This window comes from Cygnus atratus, chromosome 3, assembly GCF_013377495.2.
Source record: "Cygnus atratus isolate AKBS03 ecotype Queensland, Australia chromosome 3, CAtr_DNAZoo_HiC_assembly, whole genome shotgun sequence".
Lineage (NCBI taxonomy): Eukaryota > Metazoa > Chordata > Aves > Anseriformes > Anatidae > Cygnus > Cygnus atratus.
In genome coordinates, this window is record NC_066364.1 from 20,261,009 (window position 1) to 20,279,884 (window position 18,876).

At 36.8% G+C, this 18,876-nt stretch overlaps 1 protein-coding gene across 1 annotated transcript in view; it reads right to left on the bottom strand.

The window, feature by feature from the left end:
• The window catches only part of SNTG2 (syntrophin gamma 2), a 280,170-nt gene that overhangs the window by 116,540 nt on the left and 144,754 nt on the right, over nucleotides 1–18,876 (bottom strand). The window contains exons 5-6 of the mRNA XM_035543020.1: nucleotides 14,766–14,809; nucleotides 14,606–14,647 (exon numbers count right to left, since the gene is read on the bottom strand). Coding sequence (XP_035398913.1) covers nucleotides 14,606–14,647; nucleotides 14,766–14,809 — 86 coding nt within the window. The remainder of the gene's footprint in view (nucleotides 1–14,605; nucleotides 14,648–14,765; nucleotides 14,810–18,876) is intronic.

Consider the following 18,876-nt stretch of genomic DNA (forward strand, 5'->3'; position numbering starts at 1 on the left):
GAGGTCAACTGTATGAAGCTCAACAAGGCCAAGTACCAGGTCCTGCACCTGGGGCACAACAACCCCAAGCAGAGCTACAGGCTGGGAGATGAGTGGTTGGAAAGCTGCCTGGCCGAGAAGGACCTGGGAGTACTGGTTGATAGTCGGCTGAATATGAGCCAGCGGTGTGCTCAGGTGGCCAAGAAGGCCAACAGCATCCTGGCTTGTATAAGAAGCAGTGTGGCCAGCAGGTCTAGGGAAGTGATTGTCCCCCTGTACTCGGCTCTGGTGAGGCCGCACCTCGAGTACTGTGTTCAGTTTTGGGCCCCTTGCTACAAGAAGGACATCAAGGTGCTCGAGAGAGTCCAGAGAAGGGCAATGAAGGTGGTGAGGGGTCTGGAGAACAAGTCTTACGAGGAACAGCTGAGGGAGCTGGGATTGTTCAGCCTGGAGAAGAGGAGGCTCAGGGGTGACCTTATCGCATTCTACAGGTACCTTAAAGGAGGCTGTAGTGAGGTGGGGGTTGGTCTATTCTCCCACGTGCCTGGTGACAGGACAAGGGGGAATGGGCTAAAGTTGTGCCAGGGGAGGTTTAGGTTGGATATTAAGAAGAAGAACTTTACTGAAAGGGTTGTTAGGCATTGGAATGGGCTGCCCAGGGAAGTGGTTGAGTCACCATCCCTGGAGGTCTTTAAGAGACGTTTAGATGTTGAACTTAGTGATATGGTTTAGTGGAGGACTTGTTAGTGTTAGGACAGAGGTTGGACTTGGTGATCTTGGAGGTCTCTTCCAACCTAGACGATTCTGTGATTCTGTTTGTACTGGGCCTGGGACTGTTTAATATATTAATTAATGACATAGTCAGTGGGATCGAATGCACCCTCAGCAAGTTTGAGGGTGATACTAAGCTGAGTGGTGCAGTCAAAACAGTGGAGGGAAGGGATGCCATCCAGAGGGACCTGGACAGATTTGAGAAGTAGGCCCTCATGAAGTTCAATGAGGCCGAGTGCAAGGTCCTGCACCTGGGCTGGGGCTATCCCACACTTGAATACAGGTTGTGCAATGAGTGGATTGAGAGCAGCCCTGCAGAGAAAGACTTGGGGGTACTGGTGGCTGAAAAGCTGAGTATTAGCCAGCAGTGCAAGCTTGCAACTCAGAAAGCCAACCGTATCCTGGGCTGCATCAAAAGAAGAGTAGCTATCAGGTCAAAGGAGGTATTATTCCCCCTCTGCAATCCTCTCGTGAGACCCCACCTGGAGTGCTGCATTGAACTCTGGGGCCCAGAGCATAAGAAAGGCATAGACCTGTCAGAGCAGGTCCAGAGGAGGGCCACGAAGATGATCAGAGGGCTGGAGCACCTCTCCTAAGTAGAAAGGCTGAGAGAGCTGTAGTTACTTGGCTTAGAGAAGAGAATTCTATCATTGTATGATCCCCTACCCTTTTGCTTCTGGACCCTTGTTCCCCAAGCTCTGTGATCTGATTGGACTCCCTGTTATGTGCTTTGGCCTTGTCAAGCTCTTGCTTCTCCCCTGCAGAGCTGTATTTCTAACTTAATAAGGGCAAGATGACATCATTCCTTCCATAGTCTGGTCACCAACCCCAAAAATAAAACATACTGTTCTGTGAGAAACTAAGTCATATTTACTACCACTTAAAAAATTTCTCGTGTCTATTACCTACCTATTAAGGCAATGCAGCATATGGAAATTTTCAGATTTAAATTAAACCACCAATTCTCTTAGTTTATTCAATTGACACTTTTCTCTTACTTCCGTCAACAAATTCAGTAAAAGATGTTTTGAACCGCAAAGCTTCACTATTCATTTTGAAAAATAATACTGCTCCTGTATGCCATAATCACTATGAATTATATACAATAACAAAATATTTTTTTTGATGATTTTGTATATTGCTTTATCTACTTAATCACACAATTCAGTTTGTGTTTCACTTCGAAACAATGCTTACACAAATATCTGGCATATGAAAGACAATGCTACAAACTGTGGATTGGAAAATATTTTCTAAGCTAAGTCAGCTGTTCCCTGAAGCAATGGAAGTTTAAATAAATTTGCTTAAGGCTAACTGTTAACTGAAGCATGAAGACTCATCCCTCAGAAAGTAACACTGCCATCCTTCAATAACTCCAAGAATAACAGTGCACCACAGTGACTTCTCTCTGGAACTTCAGGTCTGTCTCAAATGTCATTAATGTGCTATAACTGAACAGAGTTCAAAGCCATGGAATTCATAATTTTACAAGAAACAGTATGTTTTATTGCACAACTACTATTATGTATTACTTGTAAAAAGAAAAACAATCTCAAGAATAAAAAAAAAACACAGTAGACAGAAATGGTCAAATAACCAGAAAACAAACGTAATTCTTAGATGGAAACTTAATCAAATCATTACTGATATATACGGTATGTAAGAAACACAGTATCAAAGTGCCACTTTCAGTTCTAACAGATAAACATACCTGACTGAGATTGGAAATGTGTATATTTAACTGGAATCAAAATCTGTAGAAATACACAATTTCTCCTCTCCTGTGAAGACAGGCTGAGGGAGTTGGGGTTCCGCCTGGAGAAGAGAAGGCTCCTGGGAGACCTTATAGCTGCCTTCCAATACCTAAAGGGGGAATTGCTCAAGGCCAGGCTGGATGGGGCTTTGACCAACCTGGTCTAGTGGGAGGTATCCCTTCCCATGGCATAGGGGTTGGAATTAGGTGGTCTTTAAGATCCCTTCCAATCTAAACCATTCTATGATTCCATAGGATAGGGAAAAAAAAAAAGAAAAAAAAAAAACTTCTGATTTCCTGATCCAGTTCTTTAATAGTTTTGATTCAATGAGTTAGCTTGTTTGCTATATGAAGTGTGTGAACAGACTCACATTCTATGAGCAAGTGTTTTGTCTGGTATCTACAAAAAGGAACAAGTACCAGAATCTAGCCACCATTCAGTGGCTAAACAAATGTGCTTGAAATACTAATGATAGCCATGAGATCTATTCACTTGTTTAGATCGTACTCCCATTAAAGTGAATGACTTTATGAAGAGAAACAATAGAATCACAGAATCACGGAACCATCTAGGTTGGAAAAGTCCTTCAGTATCACCAAGTCCAGCCATCAACCTCACCTCCCTAGCCCATCACTAAACCAAGTCACTTAGTGACATGTCTACACATCTCTTAAATACCTCCGGGGTGGGGACTTCACCCATTTCCTGGACAGCTCACTCCAATGCTTGTACTTATGTACAACTAAAAAAGCGATCTTTTCTAACCACAATACAAAATGAGTTTATTCATCTCGCCTGTCATCAGAAATACAATAATTTTATTCATAAGTTGATTTTATGTGGGTGTAAGTACTCTGTATAACTTGCATTTTCCTTCCCATTTGAGGAAACTTACCAAATGCAAAATAACTGAGCTTCGCTTATATAAACAGATTAAGTCTAATCTTTTACAAACACATTTATTTAATTAACCAATCCAACATCACAAGAGTGTACACTAAGTCTTTTTTAACTTTCTGCTGAGTCCTCTTAATAACATCAGCCTAGATTACACAGGGCTGCATAGTTCTTTCTACCCTAATGAAAAGTTGAGGCTCATCCAATATAAGGTAGTGAATTAGTCAAAAGCACAGAACATAGTTTAGGTAGAAAAGGCTGGGAAAGGAAGTTAGAAATGGGAAGGAAAGGATATTGCTTCAGAGAAACTATGTCAACTGTAGCTGAAACCCACAGGAGTGACCAAAAATTAAAACACAAATTAGTTGTTGCACATGATGTAAGGATCAAAGGAAGCAAGGGTGGAAATGTTTTCCCAGCAACTGTCAGGAAAAACAAGGGACATAATACAGTCCTTATTTATTTATTTATTTATTAAAAAAAAAAAAAAGAGAGAGAGAGAGATGATTTATTTTTCTATCAGCTTTATAGAAGACACTCCAGATTTATTCATGGATGTTTTATACCCTTTTGTTCTTATTCTAACATTCTCCTTTAGCAATATTTGGTCTCCCTCCATGGTGCTCAGTTTCATGCAGGTAGAAAAAGTGTGGAAAAATAAGAAAAGTAGTGAGGAGCAATAAGTGTGGTGGGTGACCAGCACAGGGTTCTGACCTCCAGGGTCTTTGGTTGTCATTGCACAGGGGTCCAGGTGCTGAGGGTGCACAGAGGAGGTCCTGGCAGCAATGCCAACAGCAGTGTGGATGCAGGTGTAGTTGGTGGTGGTCACCTTGTCTGCGTTTGGGGAAAAGTAAAGGTTGGCTCTTTGCATGAAGAGGGCAGGAACTCCTGCCCCAACCAGTCACACTGCTGGCTGACCCTTTCTTTCCCTCCTTCTCCATACAAAAAAAGATAGAGAGGAGATGGACTCAGTATAGCTGTCCTGAGCATGTTATGTAGATTCTAAAATCGTCCTGTCTTGTACCAGTTCCCTATATTTCATATACTTGAAAAACTCCTGGGTGCTCCTTTCACTTCTTTTCTGTGGCAGAAATATTAGATAATCATAAAACAGGTAGAAATAAGACTAATCTGACATGACCTACTTGTAAACCTGTATTGTTTGACCCAATCTCTCTTTGTCTGTTATACTTTCCAAGCAGTGGATTAAGACCAAAATTATTTTGCATCTTATTAAAAGCAAACTGCTTAGATCATGCCTATCCCTATTCCATAAAAGACAGAACTCTGTTAAATATACTATATTTGCTTTCTCCTGGTATTTGTACAACTGATTAAATTGTTCTATTTTGTAGAAGAATCTGCAATGTCATGTGCCAATTTTTTTCTGAATTCTAAGACAGGGACTCCCCTATTTTAACAATAATAAAATATGTAAATTGTGATCCCACTTCAAAGATACAAAGTTTGCTTTTATATTTTCATTCCTAACCAGCCATTAGTCATCCTGCTTCCCCTCCAGCATTATTTTTTTTCCTTTATAAAACAAAGTTACTTTCAGTTTCTGAACTACTCTTGTATTTTCTATGGTTTACGCATTCCTCTTACAGCGATCCCATTCTTGATTATTTATGACTGAAGAGGCTAGTAGAATTTGTTATAAGTCTTTCCACATTTTTAAAACTAGAAGGAATAAAAGAGATATAGATACCGCAGTCAGAAACTAAATGAAAAACAAATGAACAAGCAAAAACTTTAAATCTTTTTACCTTTAGGAAGCATTGCTTTAAATAGTGGTTGTCCCGCCACACTCTGCATGCTTTATCTAAGAAGTGCTACATTTTGTGTCCACAGTATAAAAAGCATTTAAATTCTACCTATTGCTCCTTTGTGGCAGGTAGCTGATTTTTTCTATAGGTTTTAATTATAGTAATTCTGCTTTTGTGCTCAAATAATATGTGCAGTGTAAATGCTCATAATGCCAGAGAACTCACTGCTTTTCTAACCCAGGGAATTAATGATTGTGAAATAGATAGGGGTAAAATAATAGTATTGAAACCTAGAACTCCTTAATTGTGGATGCTTTCTTAACATGCTTACATCTTGAAAATAAGTCAGTTTCCAAGAGTACATTATAGAAACTATGTAATATTTATAAGTACACACCTAATACAGATACCATAAAACATACTCTATTTTTTAAACTTTTTTTTTCCTGCAATCTTGTAATCCTTTACAAAAGAACTATAAAGGTGCAAAAGGGTGCAAATTTAACTCACAAAAATGTGTATGTGAGTTTTATCATTTGCATGTAAAAGACATTGGAGATTAAAAGTTCATTATAACTTGCTTCTTAATGAGGAATGCAGCCAGATGCATTCAGTGATAAAATAATCACATTTCTTAGGGCATCTGGCAAATTGAGGTTGAATTGTATATCCCTCAACATTTGAATGTAGTACTACAATTTGCTGCTTTTATGTGTTTTTATTTTTATGTTGTGTTGGCATACAGAATACCTATGGCAAATTAGCAGCTGGAGAAATAAAACTAAATTCAGATCTTTTTAACCTAAGAAATGTGAAGAACATTTTAAAATTATTTGTATCACTGTCAAGTAACAGGGCTGCTTTTCTACAACAACCAAATCCCCAGGAAAACAGCTCAGAAAAATTCTATAGGGTAACTGAAAGAACGGGAAAACTATGAACACCACAACTTCATTCTGCAGTCTACTGACACAAATTAGCATTCTTGTTATAATTGTCCAATTTTTTCCTCTCTTTCTGTTACTGCCCACCTACATAGCAGCAGCTAATTTTCTAAAAACGCACGTTAAGTCCCAATTAATGAAAGCAACTATGCAATACCCATTACCTGCTCCCTAATAAAAGGTTCGTTCTCTTCTTTCAGCTCCTGCATCAGCTCTTTTATAAATGCAGCCATTCTGTAGCTATATACTCACTGCAACAGGTATTTGCCATCCATGTAATACATGGGACTGGCCTAGGCAATGACAAAGGAAACCTGGGAGAACTACCAAGATGAAGTTAAGAAAGCAAAATCTTCTAAAGCTTGGTATCTTTTCTCTCTCTCTTTTTTTTTCCTCTAATCCAAAAAATATATTTAAAAGTTTTAACTAAACTGAGTTTTTTGGTATGCTTCATAGTTAAAGAGGTCCTCCTCTTTAAAAAACAAAAGAGACTTTTTACAGAAAAGTTGTAATTTTTTGTTTAGCTGTGTCTGGAAAAAAACATTCTGTTTGAAAAAGATTTACAAATGCTTTCAAATCTACATTCCTGCTTTGGCTGACCCCAAATGTAAATCTCCTAATAATGGGGAACACAAGCAGTCAGAGTCTGGGATCATTTCAACTAGTTCTCCTTCATTAAAATCTTCACAGCTGATGGATTCTACCCATGTTGTTTCTGTTCATGTGTCTGTAACTGGAGATAGCCTCTTAGCCTGGAACACATCAAGAACTTCTGTCAGTCAAGATATGACCCTTTTACTTAGTGCCCCAGTCTTCCCATTTAAAGAAATAATGATAACAACAACACATTGGGAAAACAATACACCTAATCACAAACTAATGAAATTACATATCATATAAAGAAACTAGTCATAAAAAAGTCAATAGGAAAAAAGCTCTACATTTCTTCTTCAATAGCCAATAACAATTTAGAGTAGTGTTAGAAATCAACTTGAGTAAGAAAAGTACAATCTGCTAAAGGTTTTGGCTTTTTTTATTATTATTACTACTTTATTTTATTTTTTTCAGGAAACAAGTGTGAAACAATCTAAGGAGAAAATTCAGAAAATGCTCAATCTTCAAAAGATTAAAACCATTTCACAGAAAAATACTTTGGTAAAAACAAAAGGAGACTCAAAGATACCCGTCAGTATGGACCCCCCTAAATTATTTTACAGCATAGCCCTGTCAAGTTCTTTCAGAAAAATCTCCATCATTTTCCTCTCTATTCAGGTCTCACAAACAAAAAGATCTCAATTTCATTTGATAACTCTTAGTTCTGGCTTCTCTACTGGCAGAGACAGTGAACAATCTGTCCTTTACTATTCCTTTCATGCCAATCAACTTTACAAGTCTCCACAATATATCATCTCAATTATCCTATTTTCAGAGTAAAGCTCTACCTGCCTTTTAGCTATTCACCATTTAGAAGCTGTTGCACGTCTTTGATCATGCTGCTCACTGCCTTGTTGCTTTCTCTGAACCTTTTCTTTTTTTTTTTTTTTTTTATCCTTTGAAGTGAAAGGACCAGAAATACTGTCAGTACTGAAGATACAAAGCCACCTTAGATGCATACAGTGATGTTTTCAGTTCTGCTTTCTACTCCTTTTCTAAAAAAAAACAAAACAAAACAAAAAAAAACACCTCCAACATTTGGTTAGCTTTTATGAATTCTTAAAGCCTGAGATTTTATTTCACAGCTGCAGTGGTCAGTTCAGAGCCCATCATTCTTTACATGGAGCAAGGACTCTTCCCTCCCATGTTTACAACTAAGCTTTTATATGAAAGGAGGTTGTGGCAAGAAGGGTGTCAGTCTCTTCTCTCAGGTGACAAGTGATAGGATGAGAGGAAATGGTCTGAAGTTGCACCAAGGGATGTTTAGGTTGGATATTAGGAAGAATTTCTTCATGGAGAGGGCAGTCAAGCATTGGAATGGGCTGCCCAGGGAAGCTGGGGAGTCCCATCCCCAGAGGTATTTAAGAGATGTGTGGACATGGCACTAGGGTTTAGTGATAGGACTTGGTAGGTCAGGTTGATGCTTGGACTTGATGATCTTGAAGGTCTTTTCCAACCTAGATGGTTCTATGATCCTAAGACTTCACCTTCTATTGTATTGTCACTTAATCAGCGAGTCCTATTGTCATTCTTCAGAGCTGTCCCTTACCCTTCCCAGTCTGAACAGTTCTGTTGAATGAGCAAACTGTCACCTCATGTTTCATTCCATTTCACAGTTTGTTGTGAATATCTTGAAAACAGAAGTCCCGGCAAAGTGGGATTGTGTGGGATATCCCTTCATTGTGAACTTCAACCCAATTACTCTTCCCCTCAGTTTCTATCTTTCAAACAATTATTTATCCAAACAAGAACCATTGTTATTAAGTTTCCTTTAAGGCACGTATGAAACAAGGATTTTGTTGGGAGTCTTTTTAAAACCCAAGCAAACTATATCAATCCTTTATTCACATTATTATTGATTCTTCACAAAGCACAGGCAGGTTTCTGACACATGGCAACTCTTTGCCAGAAATTTTTTTTATCTATATATTTGTTAATGGTATTTTTTTAAATTATGATTGTTAATTATTTCACCAGCACAGACACCAGGCTTACCAGACTGTGGTTCTACAGATCACCTTTTGCACCTTTCACAGGTATGTACTTTTCACCTCTCAGTCCCCAAACACCAACATACCTTAGACAATGTCTTTTAATTTAAAACAATTATATTTAAACCAAATGATGGTTTATGATCTTTATGGTTTATGACCATTATGGTGGTTTTATGATTTTATTCCATCACCTCTTCTGATACAAAATACTTTATAGAAATTTACATTTTTATAAGAAATAATTCATTTTAATTATATTTTCATGTTTATATTATTTTTTATCTTACTTTATGTTCATTTTTAATTGAATAGTTAAGTGTTGTGTCATCATTTATCAAATAAATGATCCCTGTGGTGACATTTAAATTAGCAAATTAAACATGATCAGGACACAGATTCAAACACTGAGACATGATTAGCTAAATTCCATATAGTTAAATTGTCAGCACAGAGCAAGGTATGGTTTAGACAGTGACTACTTAACACTCTTCTAAATCCAGTCCTGGCATGGACTGGGTTAGCCTGAGCCAAGGGCCATTATCAGTAAGTGTTTTGCAGATGGGCTCCCTATTTCAGGAGAGGTGAGTGAGTTTAGTTACATGGACATAAGTCATACTGTACCAGGCAACCTCAAAGTCACTGGGTAGGAAATGATGTAGCGTGCAGTGCCCAGCTAATGCATCACACCGACTTCGACTCATTAAACTGCCACCAAAAGTCTTCAGTATGAGCACCTGCAAACCTTCCTATCAACAAAAATCTGAAAATAAAATCTTCACACTTTCCTACTATTGTAAATGTTTGGACACAGTCAGTCAATTTCATCTCCCTGCCCAGAGAGGCAATAACTAGTTCTCTTCCAACCATCATCCACTCAGCCAGCAGAAAGGAGCCTCCTCTGTTGCATCCTCCCTGACTGCTTCTCCTCACTGTGTGATAGCGAGAAAGAAGAGAAACCAGTGATGTCCCAAATTACAAATCTCCAGACATTCACAACAAGAATTGCTGAGGTTTTCTCCACGTATAATACTCTTTAATTGGCAAAAAATGTCTTCGCTTAGAGTATTTCTTATTGCTGCTTAAAAGAAGTAAATAAAGAAATTCAAGGCTGCTTCCCCTGTGGCTGTAAAGGGCCAGCAAGCACATCCTTGTATAGCTCACCCTTACAAGGAGCCATTTATTCCCTGCTATTAGATATGCCTTACTATCAATATCACAGAAAATGTATTTTATTTTGTAATAATCTGATCAAACGCACCAGCAAATGCTTAATAATACTATTTGATCATATGTATCACCTGCCCACTGTAGACAATACAGGGATGTTTAATAGTAGCGTACCCCACAGCAGTGTAGAACAGCTCAGGAAAACAGGGTCTCCAGTGCATTGCTATGGACATAACTCTCCTTGACAGCGATCCGAAAAATTAAATGTAAATTAATATACTGGGAGTTTGTCAAAGAAATTTTATAGTTTGGCAGACATCTCTTTCCCATGCCCTAATGAGTCCTCAATAGCCCTGGAGGAATAGGTTCTACATTGCAGAAATATTTTTCAGTTGAAATAGACTACTTGGAAAGATGCATCTCTAAGACAACAGAAAAAAAAAAACACCTTAAACAGCACGGTTACTGTAACTCGTGATCCAGAACCATTAAAATGATCGTTAGTTTTGATTTCTGTTAAGTACTGAAACACTGCTACTGAAAAAAAAAAAAAAAAAAGTGAATCAAAGATTTTCATTTTAAATTTTGAAAGGAGTAAAAAAAAAACTCATATATATGCAGTTTTCACTCCAAAACAAGGGCAGAGATTGATGCAGATGAAATATAATTTTGCATCCTGAAAGTGTACTTTAGGGTGAACATTAAAATGACATTTTATCAGGAGAACTGACTATTCCATTTGTGTTGTACAGGGTGATAATCTGATTAGCCACCAGGGAAATAAAATAAATTTCCCTCGCATATAATCAATACAGAAACTATATTAATCTCCACATTAACATTCTCTGCACTCACAGTCTCTCCACACTAATATATTATTTATGAAAATAAACTTATTTTTCAAAAAATATAAATTATTTTCAGTTCTTCACAGTCTATTGTATTACCTACTGTAAAAGATGGATTTTCCTCAAACCCCATTTCCATTTTTTCATGTATCTATTCATACCATTAGCCAGAACTAAACTGTGAGATTACAAGTCAGTAGCAGCTTGAAGAGTTATGAAGAAAAGCAAATCTGAGTAATTGGAAGTTAAAACCAGGAAAGCCAGTTGTTTGGCTTGCACAGAAGTAAGCACCTTTCAACCTTGCTCAAGAGAAAAAAAAAAACAGGTATTTGGTGCAATCAGGATCAGCTGCATACATAACAATCTCCAGAGTGTCAGTTGTGAAGATGGTAGGTAGTAAACACAACAAATTGGCCTCCTTTCCTACTATTCCCAGACCTTGTAGCCTTCTCACCCCTGTATTTACCCCAGTGGGTTTTAAGTCTTTAAAATCTGTGAGCTGAACTGATACGTAATTATACATAATAACTGATACGTAATTATACATAATCTTCCATTTAATAAAAGACAGGTTATCTAAAATTACGCTTATTCAGTGCACTTACTCGCATGCAGAATGACGCCCAGTCTCAAAGAAATGGCTATCTCCCCCAAAAAACCTGTCCCCAGTTTTTATTGCTGAGCATGACGTCATGTGTCACAGAAAATCCTTCTGTTCAGTTCAGGTCAGCTGCCCAGCTTGTGTCCCCTACCAACCTCTTGCCCACCCCCAGCTTACTTGTTGAGAGTGGGGAGAGGTGGGAAAAAGAGAAAGCCTTGATGCCGTACAAGCACTGCTCAGCAACAACCATGACACCAATGTGTTAATTAACACTGTTTTAGTCACAAATCCAAAATAGCACCATACAAGCTGCGTGAAAAAATTAATTCCATTCTATCAAGCACCAGTACATAGTCCTTTGGATCACACAGTGCAATATGTAATCTTGAATTAGGTGTTTGCAAATGAGGTCTTCATCACCCAGAATGGAAGTAACAAGAAGTGTGTTCAAACTATGTCACAGGATGACCTTTCACAAGTCCTATCTTGGTGTAGATCACTGAATATATGAGATCATGGTGCAAGAAAGAAAGAAAGAAAAATAATTGCTGAATAACCTTCGACAAGCATATTCCCATAAATTAAATACTTTGTAGGATGTTAGCAAGATTAACTGTAAAATGTAACCCAGTGTGAACTGATGCTAGCTAAGCCTCATTGCTGAGTGCCTTTGGAACAGAATTGCTTGATGCCTCTCAACTAATTTGACTGACACAGTTAGAAAGAAGGAGACAGAAGGAGACAGAGACAGAAGATGCAGGTATGTTTTCCCAAAAGTTCGATGAATCCTCCAGCCCTAGCCTCCTGCTTTCTGGAAAAGTACCCTTAATCATTAAATTGATATATTAATAGTAATTAAAACAACTTGCAACACTACCTTCTCCCGTGGCCTTTCTTTGTGCTCAAAAATACTGCACCGTATGCAAATTTCAAAGTTATAGATTTGTGTTCTTTGAACCCTGAATGGAACTTAGGAGTGGGATTTCCTATTCTGCATACCTTAGAAACCTTACCTATGAAAAACAAACGAAAAAAACCACACTGAAAAAGCAAACATTATTGCAGTTATGGATCTGTGCCATACCAGAAGTTTAAAAACATATATTTTCATCATACAAAAAAGATATAGAAATCCATGGATCCTCAAGAACTTGAACTGAAAGCTTGCTTTTTCTCTCTCTTTCTCTCTCTCTCTTCCTTTCTTTCTTTTTCTTTCTTTCTTTTCCTTCCTTCCTTCCCTTTTTCCTTCCTTCCTTTTCCTTCTCTCTCTCTTTCTTTTTTAAAAATTAAATGGATAACATAGACTTATTCCTAAATCCAATGTAAATTTCACTTTAGATGTTTATGGGTCATGTTTGTGAGCATGGGCACACAATCTGGGCCTCTGTACTCTAAGAAAAATGAGGTGAGAAATATTAGCCTCCTGACAGATAGCAGACAAGGGCATCATTATAGTTCCATCTACAAATAGTGGATACTGACAAATACTGATTCCTACAAGCTGAAAGCTTAGGAACATTAAATGTACCCTTGTTTCTTTTTTCTTCTCAGTTATAAAGCCACCATATTCAATTAAGGAGATCTCTTTTGGGGGTAAGAAAACACAACTATTATTTCATAAAAATGCAATGATATTCTTGATAAATATAAGAAATAAAACATCCTCTATTCTCCCAAGACATTTTGGGAATAGCCTACTAAATCTCAAATCTCACAGAATAAGCCCCTTCCTCTACCACTTGACCCATTTATCAACCCCCACTCTGATTATGATAGCAGACTGTGATAGTAGAAATATCTCCTCCAGGACTACTGACATCCCTTTTCCTTCTGGAGCTTCCTTCAGCCCTATGGGGTTAAGTTCCAAAAACTTTTGTTTAATGCTTCTGTTGAATTCCCATGCACAGTGTAAAGACTAGTATTATACACCACTACTCGCCACTGGAGCATAGCTGTGTTGCACTGACAGTTCTGGAGTGCTTCTTGGTATTGGAAAGCAATCCTTAAGGGATGTAACTTATCATTTTGTGGTGAATAACATTCATGAAGTTTATAGTTTTGTATGCAAGATAACAATACAAGCAGCATGAGGGAAATTCACCAATAGACAAGAGACCTGACTGTGCTCTGTGAAATTCTAATTATTTCAGAGGTTCAGCCTCTGATGGTATTAATTGGAGAATGAATGGAGAAACATTCAACAGTGAATTGGCTGATGCTGTCAATAACGGTTTAGTGGCTTCCAAAATCAACAGGTTCTCAACCACTTCCTTTTCTCTGTGCTTGCCAATACATTAGTCTGAGGGTTGAAGTGGAAGTGATTCTCAAACTGATATAGAATATGAAGTGGAGAAGAAAGTTCAAGAAGTTCGTCCAGAACATTGGCATCAAATATTCATCTTAGGCCTACTATAGAATATGTGATAGTAATAATGTTCCGGAAATTCAGCTAGCAACCTTTGTCTTACCTCTCATATAAACTCTGACAGGTAATATACAGCAACTGGCAAGCATTTTCTCTTTTCAGGTTTGGCTGCAAACATCTAAGCACTTAAAATGCTACAGAAGGAATTACATACAAAAATAAGATATTTTAGAAAAAGAAAATAGTTCCCCTACTTTATTTTTCCCCCAAGAACAGAGTCACCCCTACTGAAATCTATCACCTTTTAAAAGGGGGATCAAGGAGTTTGAGAAGCTACCATGTTATTTTGAGAAGTCCTTGTCATCTTAATTCGACAAAACAATGTAGAAACTTTATTAATTTTCCTTTTAAGAAAATAAAATCCTTTCCAGAGTTCTTGGCCTAAAAAATATCAAATAATCTTCTGATCGCTGTAAGCCATAATCTTTTATTATACAGCAATAATAACTCCCCAGAACTCACTGGAAGACCTTGGTCCACTTCTTGAACAGTACCGTAAAAATGAATCACTTGCAAGATTCAAAATATTGTGCTAGTAGTATTTAACATAATTCTGCTCTAATCTAGAGATTTGTCTAAACTTAACAAAAATTAAATACTGTTAACGTTTCTTAAAAATCAATGTTAGTGAGCTTCAGCTAAAAAAAAAAGAAAAAAGTAGATACGTATTCACATCAAGCTTCTATTTATTTTGTGAAATGCTTCAATATGAACAACCTTATATGGTGAAAGGCTAGAAACAAAACACTATGGGCACAGGATATTCTGTATGCTATCAAAAAATCAAAGTGGAAAGACTTACCACTTCTTCATGAGTAGCACTTTCTACATTAATACCATTAACCTAAAAACAGAGATGCAATAGGAACAGAATGATTTCCAATATGTAAGTGAGTTAATGAAACAAACGTAAAGGCAAGTATGAAACAAATGTCTGTAGAAAAAAGCAAACCTTTACTGACCTGCATTATTGCATCTCCTATAAATAACATTCCTGTTTGGTCAGCTGTGGGATAACAGAAAAAGTACAATTTAATTCAAAGCAGTACTGAAAAACAATGTATATTATGTTTCAGCATTTGGTTTAGCATGCTGTTTGTAAGCATCATTTGAAACTGATTTGCTTGTGAAAATACCAATGGCATAGCAATCAGTGTTCATTCTAAAAAGGTAATAGATTCCTAGCAATTTTAAACAAATTCAGAGAGTTACTTCCCATGCACAAAGAACTTATTTAATATGGAATACAAATGTCATTTCTCACTAATGAAGGATTTAATTAAATTATGTGGAAAGCATGATTCACACTTTTCATTATTATTCTACAAACGGGAAATAGGAATTTCTGAAAATACTTAGCAATTCCTTTCCCCCTGAACAAATTTACAGGGACTGCTATAATTAAAGAGGTTGTGCCTAGAATTTAATACAACTCTTTAACATGAAGTTTGAGTTATCTTTGTTCCTGAGAATAACATAATACATTATTTCAGTTGGTAATTTGCATGTTTCCTGCCTTACAAAATCAATGGGAATGATATAATGAAACTGCAAAGAAAAACAATTCTACACAGACACAATGACATTTTTGAGGTGTATTCACCAGCTTTTAAATTTATTTAATTTTTATCAAAATTCATGGATGTTTACCTTTTGAAATTTAGCACTTAACTGAAAGTAAGTCTCTGATCCTGCAGACTGATATGATTAAATTAAGCATATGAGTAGTCTTATATACATGATCTTATAGAGTCACAGTTCAAGATACTGAAGAATGTTAACCAAGATAGTATTTTGAGATATGTAAATAGAGGAAAGAGAGGAAAGAGAGGAAGGAACTAAAAATATTCTTACCATTTCTACAGTAAAGTTTTTGCTGCTGAAAATGTCACACTTTTGGTAAAAAAAAAAACAGCTTCTTTATATTAAATTTATATTTCTAATATATTTTTCATCACTCTTTTGGCAGATAAAGGATACATTTTATTAGTACTTTTATCAGTACTTAGGAAAGATTTCATGATTTATTTTAAATACCATGTTACAAGTTGTATTGAAGGTCTTTACCCTACATTTAATCCCACTTTGTATTTAAAAATATGCACACAATTTTTAATAGCATAATTCAGTTGCACAGAAGTGCAACTGATTTAAAGCACTTTGAAAAAAACAAGCAATTCAGTATAGCCTGTATAGGTACCTGTATCCCTGTATTGGGGAGACATATGCTACCTTGGGCATCTCAGTATTAAACTTCTGGTCAAGATGTTAGCAATACATACACCAATAGTGAAAGTCACCTGATCCATTTTTTTATTCAACGTTTATGCCCACTGTGTGTTAATGACTAGGAACAAAGCTAAGAAATGTTGACTACTACATCTGTAATAGCAGGTGATGAGTCAGAACAGAGATGGATTATAGCCCAGTAATAGCCCAGGACTGGCTCATTAGGGGTGTCCTCCTGTAGCAGGTTGAGACCCACTCACACCTCCATGACCCCTCCCTAGCTTATTCAACAGATGTTCAAGCACTATATTATGAGGAGGTCAAAGTTTCAGGGACTGTTGTATTGCTTTTAAGTAAGGTTAGCTTCTGCGGTCCTTTACAGCTACTGTTGGTAGCAGGAGTGCATCACTGTGTGAGGCTGGTGTGCCTCAGGATGGGCACTTGGGGGCCCACATAATAGAAAGTGAAGTTTTGTGTAACAGTTCCATAAAAACAGGAAAGGGAAAATTACCAACACAAAGTTCTTGATGTAGGGTTAGTAAACAGTTCAAGGACTGAAGAGGAAAAACACTGACATGAAAAGGTATAAAAAACACTGACATGAGAAGGTATAAAAAAAAATCTCAAGGAACTAAAACAGGTAGCTGAAGGATGGTAACTCAGCAGCACTGAAGGCAAATCCCTTCCAGGGAGCAACAGAGGCTGAACATTCCCCTGCTGACTGCCAAGACAGCAAAGGCTTATTGGCTGTTCCACAGTGATGAGTACTGCAATGCCCCTAGCTACCTATTGTGTGCATTAGCCAATAAATATTACAGTTTAAGTGCACAAAGCAATTGTATTCTGCTTGCAGAGTCTTTACACACAACTGAAGCTGTCCAGATAAAGTGAGTAAGAGGAGGAGAGTTACACAGCTAATGCCAAATGTTCTATGAACTGAAAGAGAACATGGAAAATAGGCAGAATCAGAACATTTACTTCAAAAGTACATTATACAGCTAACTAACACAATAATGTGGACACCTCCATGGCTGCTGTCATCGTGGCAAGTGATGGTACTCTGGCAAATGATGCTTACAAGTCTGTGATGAAACACTTTGCTTTATATATAACCTCTATAGCTTAAAATCAATGATGATTTCTGACACAAATATTTTCCACAAGTCAAATTGTAGAGGAAATGTCACTGCGAAGCAGAAGACACAATGTAGTTGGCAAGTGTATTAGAACTAAAGTGACCTGAAAAACTCCTTGGAAAGAGACAAAAAGACAGTCTTGTTCTCTCTCATTTTAAATCTGAAGACAAGTAGTGTATCATTTCAAACTCTACTTATGCTTTCATTAAGTTATACCTTTTCTGCATGAAAAAACATTGTTAATTTCAAGTGCTATGTTCCACTTTATGTGGAACTTCGTCTCCCGCTGGTAGCATCCTCATATACAAAGATGTCTATGAAAGGTTGCTCTGCAATTATGAGTCACTCTGTGTAGAATTAATCAGTACTAAAAACAGACCACTTGAGCAACTGTATTGAGATACCAAGTAGCATATAATCTTATTCAGAGAAAGAGTAAATACAACTTTTCTGGAATTCGGTATACCTCTTGAAGCTTTACTTGAAATAATATTTTATTAGTAATGAACTGAACATGGCCAGAAAAACATTTTCAAAAGAAAATATGCACAAAGTAGTAATAAGCAAAAATATACCAAGATTTAAAAGAAAATTAGGTGTGTGCTGCAACAATTAGTATTTGTCACTGATAACAACTCTACATTTCAATTATCTTTTGTACATTCATTAAATTCACAAGTGATACTGCAGTAGGAGGAAAGCATCAGGGAAACCCAAAGGGGCTTCTATAGAGGAAGTGATACAAAATAAACCATAAAAAAAAAATACGATTCTTAAGAATATATTAGACTTGAAAAACTTTCCCAAGAGTAAATGACCTATCATACTAGTTATTCAAAAAATAAATAAATAAATAAAAGACAATCAGACAGAAACATGGACTATGAAAAGTTATTTTGCACCCTTTGAAAGGGGAAAAGAACAAGTAATTCTTCTGAGCTCTGTTTTATTTCCTCTTCATAACCATTAGCTATATTAAAGTTTTGAAAATTTAAAAGACTGTGAAATGGTTAATTCACCAAACAGATTCTTGGGAAATTCTGACTTACCACATGGTAGTGATGCACAGATCTATGCAGATTTGAGTCTGTAAGTAATACAATGTGCTTGTATTTTTCAAGCCTTATAACAATACATACTTTCACTAAATTTTTGCTGAATTCCTGAATACTATGAGAAATGTACCATGTGCTAAGTCCTCTAACATTGTATATATGCTACACAAAAACATGCTGTTTAAGGCATACAGGTAAGCTCATCGACTTCATGACCTCTCAATTCTTAAGCTTAACCTTAAATATATGTAAAAGTGTCCAGCTCCATAAAGGGAATTTGAATGACAAGTTAAGCAAGTATACAACTTAAAAAGAGAAGACTGGAGAAATTGGTATCTAGAATGCAAGAGGTTTCATAAAGTTATCTTCAAGTGTTTTTCCCTTCTCTCTTGGACATAGTTACAGTCGTGACTGTAAAGACACCACTGGTGCAATTCACTTTTATATTTTCTTGAAAATAAGTAGTTTTGTAACTGTATTTGTAATCAATGCTTTAAAACAGAACTATATTAACTCAAATATTAAATACAACCTTGTTAAGGAAGTTTTAAAAAATTAGCATGCTCTTTAGAGGACTTGAGCCAAAAACTGAGAGGTCATGCAAAGTGGTTGTCAAGTCTCCATCCTCAGAAAAAAGAAAATTCAACTGGACA